The sequence below is a fragment of the Carlito syrichta genome, unplaced genomic scaffold, assembly GCF_000164805.1.
Source record: "Carlito syrichta isolate Samal-C Ts95f unplaced genomic scaffold, Tarsius_syrichta-2.0.1 Scaffold308850, whole genome shotgun sequence".
Taxonomy (NCBI): domain Eukaryota; kingdom Metazoa; phylum Chordata; class Mammalia; order Primates; family Tarsiidae; genus Carlito; species Carlito syrichta.
Window position 1 is genome coordinate 283614 of NW_007252946.1, and position 10199 is coordinate 293812.

A 10199-nucleotide genomic window follows, 5' to 3' on the forward strand; every position below is an offset into this window, starting at 1 on the left:
GCGGGTCTCGAACCCGCGGGCTCGGGCAATCCACTCACCTCAGCCTCCCAAAGGCGCGGGATTACAGGCTGAGCCACCGAACCCGGCTTATAATGATTTCTAAAAATTATATTGCAGAAGGGAAACAAAAAGCGGCTGACTTTGAAGACCTACTCTCTGGTCAAGGTTTCAATGCTCACAAAGACAAAAAGGGGCCTCGGACAATAGCTGAGATGAGGAAGGAGGAAATGGCCAAGGAAATGGATCCTGAGAAATTAAAGGTGAGCGAGCCCCTGACTCGGTGTGAGTATTCTATACGACAAGGTCATGGGACAGAGTTGTGTGTGTGTAGCATGAGATATGGACCAATTATCTTAGTCCATTCGGTCTGCTATAACAAAATTCCATAAACTGCATGACTTATCAGCCACAGAGATTTATTGCTCACAGTTCTGGAGGCTGGGAAGTCGAAGGTCAAGGTGCCCGCAGATTCAGTGTCCTCTTCCTGGTTATGGATGGTGGTCTTTTACGCTGTGTCTGCACATGGCGGAAGGAGAAAGCAGTCTGACTCAGGCCTCTTACCTTCGGGTGCTAATCCCATGGGAAAGACTCTACCCTCATGACCTAAGCACCTCCCAAAGACCCCAACATCCTCATACCATCGCCTTGGGAGTTAGAATTTTAACTTGCGAAGTTTGGGGGACACACACATCCAGACCACGGCAGCTACAGATGGCACCGTATTAATCTCTGGTGACCACCGTGTTTCAGCTGGTCCCTGTAGCTGTGATGTGAGTATAGCCAACAGCAACATTGTCTTGGGGAGCTTGCATAGGCTGTTTCATTTCTTTAGTAAAATGCATTCCATTTCATGGTATGACAATACAGATTTCCTTTGTTTGCCTGTTCCAATGGGCAGTGGCACGCTTTAACTGGTGACTTTGTTGTTCAGACAGCGTTCGCATTCTAAAGATAAATCTCATTACTCTTTGGTGGTACAGAGGATGTCGTACTTTAGTTTTCTGTCTCTGCCTTGAGGGCTTTTTATTCGGCCAGATTGACCGAAGGCCCCAGGATCTCTTCTCTGCTGGTGGAGAGAGGGACTGTTTACATCCCCGGGAATGACCACCTCCTGTAGCACTGGGCCTGGAGGCTTGGGAAGGTGGGGAAAGGAAGGCTGAGCAAAGGGTCCTGTCTCCCCTCTGTCTCCCTCCACTTTTAAGCAGAACACTTCTACTTTTATCTGTTTTTTTATTCTATGGGTTAGAATTTGATTTGGGGGAAAAAGCATGTTTGTGCGTTGGTTTGGTTCTTTTTTTAAGTTTGCCAGTCAGCGAATCCACCTTCCTCGTTTCATAGATGAGGAAACGCACCTTCATAGACGAGGATGTTGTATGGACAGGTGGACACAGATGGGCTTGGAAACAGAAAGGAGGTTATGCTGACAAAGGGTGTGAGGTTTTGGGGGCATGTATAAAGATCAAGAGACCTGGAATGCTCTTCACTGAGATGCTGAGTGATGAGACACCAGACAACTGACGTTGCAACCAACTGACAAAGGGGGAGCTCATGTGTCCCTGTGTTAAAGCTTCTGCAAAACTAGGCTTTGAACGGCAAGTCAATCTTAGACATCTTGGAAGCATGTACCGCCATTCTCCCTACATTTCTGACAGATTGGACATTTGTTACAGATGGACAGATTCATTGAGACATTCTTGAGTATAATGTAGGGGATTGGATTTGTGTAATTTTCATTTCACGTATTGTCGAGGCTTAAAATTCCTTCCAAAAGCTTTGTGGCTCATCTCAAAAACATTTGCTCATTAGGCAAACTCTGACAGATTTCTGTAAAAGACAGTGGCTTATTCCTTTTAAATTATATAATTGGCGCAGGGCATGTAACTGGGTGGGAGAGCGGCCATCACTGAGGTGACCAAACCATTTGTCCAACAACAAACGCTCACTGAGCTATTACGACCTCCTCAACTTAATCCCCTCATTTGTTCAAACTACATGAGGAAATGGAGCAATTCATTTAGCAAGCCTTTTTGACCTCCGTTCTGCCCCAGGTATATTATTTGGTTCCTGAGACCCAGTGATAATGGGTAAGAAACAGTATCTTTCCTCAAACAGCTCTGCCTAGTGGCAGAGAATGACAAACGTACATACAATAAAGTGTGGCACATATTATGATAGAAATGTAAGGTAGAGTAGCCCAGAGGAATTTGGCCTTTTTAAAAAAAAATGTAATTTTATTTTATTTTAGATTCAGGGGGTACAATTGCTTATTTGTTACATGAACATATTGTGTAGTGGTGAGGATTGGGCTTCAGGTGACCCATTCCCCAGACAGAACATTGTACCCAATAGGTAATTTCTGAACCCCGACCCACCTCCCTGCTTGTTTAGTGTCCCCAGTGTCTATTATTTGTGTTTAGTCCTTTTTTTTTTTTTTTTTTGAGTTGGAGTCTCACTCCGTTGCCCAGACTGGAGTGCAGTGGCCGCTCTCGGCCACTGCAGCCTCGACCCGCTGGGCTCTGGCGATCCTTCCGCCTCAGCCTTCCAAGTAGCCGGAATTACAGGCGCGTGCTACCACGCCCGGCTGATTTTTGATTTATTGTAGAGATGAGGTCTCGCTGCCCAGGCGGGTCTCGAACACGCGGGCTCAGGCAATCCACTCACCTCAGCCTCCCAAAGGCGCGGGATTACAGGCTGAGCCACCGAGTCTGGCTAGTCCTTTTTTTTTTTTAAAGGGATATTTATTTAGAGTAATGGGTGTCCTCATAGAGCTTATACAGAGTAATTAACTCTGGGGCAGCCAGATGGGAAGACATTCAAACTTTGAAAGGCTAACAGTGTGAAATTCCTAAGCAGGCTTTTGAAGGATGATAGAGTTATCCAGAAAGACAAGGTGGCAGGTGGAGGTGGAACAGCCTTCCAGGTAGAGGACACAGCTCGGAGTATGCAGGTCACCCCAAGTGTTTTGATGTTGCCGGGGCAGGAGAAGTTTCCAGTGGAAACCTTTTGGACTGGTAAAGCATTTGAATTTGTTTATTTTTTATTTGTTTTTTGAGTCAAGATCTCACTCTGTCACCCAGGCTGGAATATAGTAGCTTGATCACAGCTTACCTCGACCTCCTGGGCTCAGATGATCCTCCCACCTCATCCTCCCAGGTAGCTGGGACTACAGACATATGCCTGGCTACTTTTTTTTTTTTGAGTTGGAGTCTCACTCTGCTGCCCAGGCTGGAGTGCAGTGGCACACCCACTTGCTGGGCTCCAGTGATCCTTCCGCGTGAGCCTTCCCAGTAGTGGGAACCACAGGCATGTGTTACCATGCCTGGCTAATTTTTGATTTATTATAGCAACGAGGTCTTGCCAAGTTATCTGGGCTGGTCTCGAACCTGTGGGCTCAGGCAATCCACTCGCCTCGACCTCCCAAAGTGCAGGGATGACAGGCTGAGCCACCAAGCCCGGCCTACATTTTTTTTTTGAGTTGGAGTCTCACTCTGTTGCCCAGACTGGAGTGCAGTGGCCGCTCCTGGCCACCACAGCCTCGACCTGCTGGGCTCCAGCGATCCTTCCGCCTCAGCCTTCCAAGTAGCCGGAATGACAGGCCTGCGCTACCACGCCCGGCTGATTTTTTTATTTATTGTAGAGATGAGGTCTCTCTGCCCAGGCGGGTCTCGAACCCATGGGCTCAGGGAATCCACTCACCCCAGCCTCCCAAAGGCACGGGGTTACAGGCTGAGCCACCAAGCCCGGCTTACTTTTTAAAATCTTTTGTGGGATGAGGTCTTGCTATATTGCCCGGCCTGGAGCATTTGAATATCTCAATCCCCCCTCTGTGTACAGATTCTGGAATGGATCGAAGGCAAAGAAAGAAATATCAGAGCCCTTCTTTCCACGATGCACACCGTGCTGTGGGCTGGAGAGACCAAGTGGAAACCAGTTGGCATGGCGGACCTTGTGACACCAGAACAGGTGAAGAAGGTGTACCGGAAGGCTGTCCTGGTGGTACACCCAGACAAGGTGAGGACAGCCAGACCTGTCATGCCATTCGATGGGTCCTTCACTATTTTATGAGCATGAGTCTTACTTTCCATTTGCTGGTGGAAAAGACCATTTATTTAAATGAATGAATAGCAAATAGTCATACTTTATGAAGTAAGACAAAAGAAATCAAACTATACGTTACAAGGACTTTATTTAGAGACATGCAAGATCCACCAGTGACTAATTTGGGGGGTGCAGAAGTAAGTTGTATCTTGACTTACATAGTAAGGACAGGCTAAAAACTGGATAGAGGAGATACATCCGTATGTTTAGCCAGGATTGTCATGCAAAAGCCTCAAAATATAGTTGGCAAAATTGGTGCACGTCCACAAAATATTCAAAATGGAACTAAACGGATCACTATATCATGTCAGTTTTTGTTTTCAGTGAGGTATATGTATGCACGTAAGTGCTCTACACTATCAGAAACTTCTACTAACTCATGGCACAGTTGAGATCATAATACGTTGAGACATTTCCGACAGAAGCTAGTCATCTTGTGGTCACGTAGACTAAACCAGTCATATGACATGAAACTGTGATTGAAGTGCCACTCGGGAACACACACTTGAATCGGATATATTTGATTTTCATCTCTCCACATTTTTGTGGCTACTCTGAATAGAAGAATGAGTGAGAAACAGTGTTACGACTTGAGTTTTGGTGAATAAAAAGAGAGAGGGAAACAGGAGTTCAGAAAAATCTCCAAACCATATGCCCTGTTATGGGCCTCAAAGAACTATTTAGAAATGGGAGTTTAGAAATACAGACAATTAACGGAGATAGACTTTCATGAACCTCTGTTGTTTGGTAGATGCTTCTGGAGAGCAAAGATGCACCTTTTCCTGCCCAGCAAGCCCTCTGTTATCTACTCGTTGACTGATTACTACCCCCTATGTGAATTTTGAGAGAGAGTGCATTGTAGATAGGTCATAGGAATTAGGGTAAAAAAGATTAAGTTGTAAAAACAAAAACAGCCAAATAGAAAACCATTTCAAGAACCTAGAACCCACATATTAGCAGTGAAAATTTTAATAGAAATGAGCATTTGATTGGTGGTATCTAACATGTGTTGTTTTTTTTTTTCTGTAGGCCACGGGGCAACCCTATGAACAGTATGCAAAAATGATTTTCATGGAGCTAAATGATGCCTGGTCTGAATTTGAAAACCAAGGCCAAAAGCCCTTATATTAGTTTATGAGCTTTTCTGTCTCTGCTGCAGACCTGTGCTAATGCTTAGTGTGTCACAATTCTGAGGTTTTCACAGATGAACCAAAAACTCCAGTAACATGTTTCTAAGACTGAACTGTTAAATTACTTGTGAATTAATTTCTCATTGAAAAGGAACATGGTTGTTTGGTTTCTCCAAGTCCCCATCATAAAAGATCTAAAGCGTGAGAGGAACTTTTAGCTGGATGACCCTACAGAGAGACAACATTCCATCCTGACCTTTGGGGAGCCCACTCAGCATTTTGCCTGGGGGGAAATAGCAAATGGAGGCCACCACCCATGAAAGCATAACACCCATCACGTTGCCCGAGAACAGAATTAGTGAGCACACATTATAATAATTGAATGAAATGATGGCTTAAAATAATGGTTTCTAGATTTTCTTAGAAAGATATAATTTGAGCAATGGCTTTATGCAGATTCCAGGAACACACCCATCAGGTACTTTTTTTTTTTTAGTGGAAATTTACTAAGGCCTTCAGCATAATACTGTTTACATCTTTTGGTCAAGAGGACTAACACATACAAAGGAACTTAAATGGCAGGAACTGATTATTCTTCAGTAGAGTGATTACCACCAACTCCTGAATAGGCTAAAAATTAGTGAAAATGCTGCCTGAAGAAGATAGGGACTGTGAAGATGCAGCATCTCTATTTCTGGTCAGGGTGTCAGGTTATTGCCTTCCTTTCCCCTTGGAACACCACGGTTGTTTAAAGAAAATGTCTTAATCCCGTAACAACAACTCACTCCAAACCTGATTTGAGAGAAACTTCTAACTTTGCCATAAGGCTTAATGCTCTTCCTTTTGTTTAGCCAAGAAATATTCTTAGCTGGAAACATTCCAAAGCAGTTGGACCCATTCCCAATTTGTCAGGACCGATTCTAGAATGGGCTCAGGGTTCTCTAGGATTGTGAGCGGTTGTGGGAAGAGAACAAAGAGGGCAACACTGAAAGTCACAAGAAGGGTGCCATTGCAGTGAGAGCCCTGCCCCACTTCAGATCCAGCCTGGTGGGTGTCAGCATCTGTTTTGAGGGACCAGGTCCCATCTCCCCACATGGCGAATCTAGACCTCTTGGTTTATGACAATGGGGTTTATTGATTTAGAGTAGTTGGGGATCCACAGGAACAGAATTCATACAGGGACATTTGTGACAGTAAAGCAAGAAGGAAACTCTTCCAGACCTCAGACTGGCTCGATTTCAGATCAGTGTTCTGGCTGATTCTCATGCTGAGGGGTTAGCAGTTTACTATCCTGTGACTTTAGTAGATCTTGTTTGGCATGCACATACACATTGTGCATAATATATATATGCAAAGCAGCTGGGCAAACTTATTTTCATGCTAATCTTAAAAGGTTCACGCTCCATATTGTGAAAAGCTTTTTAAAAGTTCTTTTAAAAAGACAATCATTTTTTTGTTTGTTTCTGTATTAATTTTCTTGTGACAAACTCTACCAGAAAAGCAGCATGTCAAAAATAATTTCGGTTCTCTATAGAGCTCTCTTTTTGGTTATAAAGGTTCACTATTTATTTTACCTTTACTGACAATGTGAAACTTGCAGAAAATGTTCTCTTTTTAAATATACAGTCATAAGCTGTTCAAGGTAACCGTAACGAACTAAGTGTTATTTATTAACGTATTATAAAATAATGTTTGATCCAGTATGTGCTTGTCTTACTTAAAATTGGAATGTGAGACATGTTGCTGTGACCTTTTTTTTCTCATTTGCATTTGTAGATATCGTGTGAACTACAGTATATAATGATAACAATTAAAAGGATATTCTGTGGATGTCACGTCCATTTTGAAATGATAGAACTATACTAGCTTTGTATCATGTTTGGATAATTCACCCATGTTCACAACCTAAAACATCATTAAACATTATGTAATTAGCAATGGGAAAGAATCTTACTTAACTTAAATTTGGGGATTTCTCCCACACCTCTTTTCCGGATACATTATAATTCTGGACCCCAGTTTATCTCAAAACTCTTAATACATGCAGACCAAAAGCTTTCTGCATTCCTTTTAAATATTTGGTTGTGACAGAGCTTGTTGTTGATCAGGTTCACTGTTTCATTCATATTTATTGTAATATATTTTTTTGTTTTGTAAATATGTTACACACAACAAAAATGTGACTGGTCTAAGATATTTGTAATGTATATTAAAAGGCTCAAAAATACTTGTAGAACCCCAAGTTTTTTTTGTACTTGTAGGAATACGATGACAAGCTTGAATGATACCTTCTGATGTGATTCACTTTTAAGGGAAGTGATGAGGAAAGAACATGAAAAGGATGTAATACATTTGCACCAAAATATAATCTGAGAGGATTTCTGGATTTATATGCAAATCACTCTCGCTATGTTGCCCAGGCTGGTCTCAAGAAATCCTCTCATCTCAGCCTCCCAAAGTTGCCAGGATTACAGGCATGAGCCACTGCAACTGGCCAGGAAACTTATATTTGTTAATTCAGCCAATATATTTTTTAAAAGCATCCTATATATGTTTATTCAAATTGATCAAAGTTGTGATTAACAGAAGTTTTCCTGGGTTTTGCTTGGCAAATCTTGGATTCCAAATTTAGAACAAATATTTCTCTTTTTTTTTTTATACTTCAACTCAGCCAATATTTTGTGTATACTTAATGCAGGATACTAATATGTATGTAGAGAAAAATCAAATCAATAGATTTGATGTCTTGTTCAACATAAGGGGGTTATTCACAGGGTTACTATAAGAATTCCTGCCTTTTTTTGGGCAAAATGTCTACTGCAGGGAACAGTACAAGTGCCAACAACCATCTGACTTGAGAGCTGAACCGTTCTGGGCTTGATCTTGGCTTCCCTATTCATGAGTTACTATCTGCGGCCTAGTTTTTCCCATCTGTAAAATGGAGACTTTATTACCTAGCTCATAGTGTGAGATTATTGAATGGGAGGACAGAATATACAAATCCATCCTACGAAGTCCACTTGTGGTCCTAGGCAGCATGACAGAGGTCACAGATCCTTTACATTCAAGTAACACACTAATGGCAAATGGGGGATCAGGGTTTGGTTTCTAAGGTTTTACTTTCTGGTTTTGATGACTCTTATTCTTGAGCAAATGTGGAATGCATAAGTGGAGGAATAACTTTTTCAGTGCAACATCTGGCAAAAGTAAAGACGATTTTCTCAGATGCTTGAAGCCTACGGCAAGGTAGCTAACCTTTAAATCGTTTAGTAACCTGGAAAGGACAGCTGATGTGGGCAGAAAATTTGTGGGAGACAAATACTGTCTGAGGGTTATTCTGATTCCAGACCTTACCCTGGGGCAGATACCTCAACTTTTTGCTTCGCACCATCCTCCAGTGCTAAGCCTAGGGCTCTCAAAGTAGGCTCTGCCTCTGAAGTGTCAGTTTTCTCCAAAATCATTTTTCTTCTATGGGACTGGGTGTCAGGCTGACATGAAAGGCTCCAGCAAACTCTATTTAGGCTCTCTGGAGACATACTAGGTGACTGGGAATGGGAGGACACTTAACCCCATAGAATATTTTCATCAATTGATGTGAAAAAAAAGAAAAAGAAAAAAGTCTTCCTTAAGAGAGTAGCTTAGCACCACACCAAGAGAGCTAAGCACCACAGGCTTCCAGGACTGGGCTGCTGTTCAGTTTCCCGAGTGCCTTAACAGGTATCAGAAAGAATGAAACTAAAAATAGGGGAACAAACTTGTAGGGGAGAAGAAATCTTTTCCTCTACCCATCTTAGATTCTCCAGCTTGGACCCTGTAAATAGACTGGCCAAACACAGAAGAACAAGAGAAAAAACAGAAGCTTATCAACATGTGCACTATGCATGTAGGTAACACATGGGAATACTCAGAGGTGAAGAACTCAAAAGTTTGGTTCGAATTTGGGTGTATATAGCATCTTAGCAAAGGAACAATAACTTTTTAAAGAAATGATAAGACATTCAACCAGACCTTGAGTCTCTCAGGGCAGCAAGTTGTGGGAAAATAAATGTATAGGAGAGACTAGAGGTAGATAAAGGCTCAGTAGCCAAGGTTTCCTGTAGAGTCCTCAGATGCAGCCTCCAGGCTGATGGGGGCGGGGCGGGGCGGCTACAGCTGTCTCGGGATTTGCCTTCGTCTTTCCAGGTAGAGTGGGCAGGAGCTACACCTTTGTGAATTTATATCCCGCTTTGGGGCAAATAGGAGAAGGGCAGAGAGCTTTTCTTGTACCTGTCTGCTTCTTAATTGCCTTCCGCTCAAAATAATCCTTATGAGCTAAAGTGGCTACGTTCTCAATGACCTTGAATAGGTCAAGGGCCCCAAAGTGGAGTGCAGCGGTACCGATCTCCAAGCACCTGCAGTGAGTCATTCGAAACATTGTGTTGCGAGTGTGCCACCCATCTTTGAGGAGAAATTAGAGAAGCTAGAATAAACTGACAGATAATTAGGCATTTGTTGAGACATTAACCTGCTCAACGTGCAATCCTGAAAAAGTAAACTGAGCAAGGATCCCGCAAGGTGGTGGTGGTGAGAATGTACACGTCTCAGCAGCCAGGGGGAAACCAGGTTTCCACAGACCCCTTTCTCTTTCAGTCGTGTTGAAAACGGAGAAAAAGCAAGAGAAGAGGGACGCAACTAAAAGCGGGGGAAGGGACCCCCGTCCAACCTCCTCCAAAGAGATGCGGGAGAGGCACGTCTGACCCTTTCTGCACCTCTTTCCTTAAAGGTAAGATGAAGCACTAGGACCAGATGGTTTCTGAAGTCCCTTCCAGTGTTCTCATCAAGACAAAACTCTCCATCTCTGGGAGGAAGGTAAGGATAACAGGGCTCTTGGAGATCTAAAGATTGGCCTTGGTTGCCCACATTCTTTGCGACCCCAAGGTACAACATTTTTTAGAAAAACCAAAGAATAGAGGCGGGGCCGGGGGGGGGGGG

The 10199-nt window shown here is 43.1% G+C and overlaps 1 protein-coding gene across 2 annotated transcripts in view; it reads left to right on the forward strand.

The window, feature by feature from the left end:
* The window catches only part of DNAJC6 (DnaJ heat shock protein family (Hsp40) member C6), a 161762-nt gene extending 154307 nt beyond the window's left edge, over positions 1–7455 (forward strand). For both annotated transcript variants that reach the window (XM_008066164.2, XM_021716620.1), the window contains exons 17-19: positions 118–260; positions 3835–4011; positions 5128–7455. In XM_008066164.2, coding sequence (XP_008064355.1) covers positions 118–260; positions 3835–4011; positions 5128–5229 — 422 coding nt within the window. In that variant the 3' untranslated portion in view covers positions 5230–7455. The remainder of the gene's footprint in view (positions 1–117; positions 261–3834; positions 4012–5127) is intronic.
* The last annotated feature ends 2744 nt before the right edge of the window (positions 7456–10199 follow it).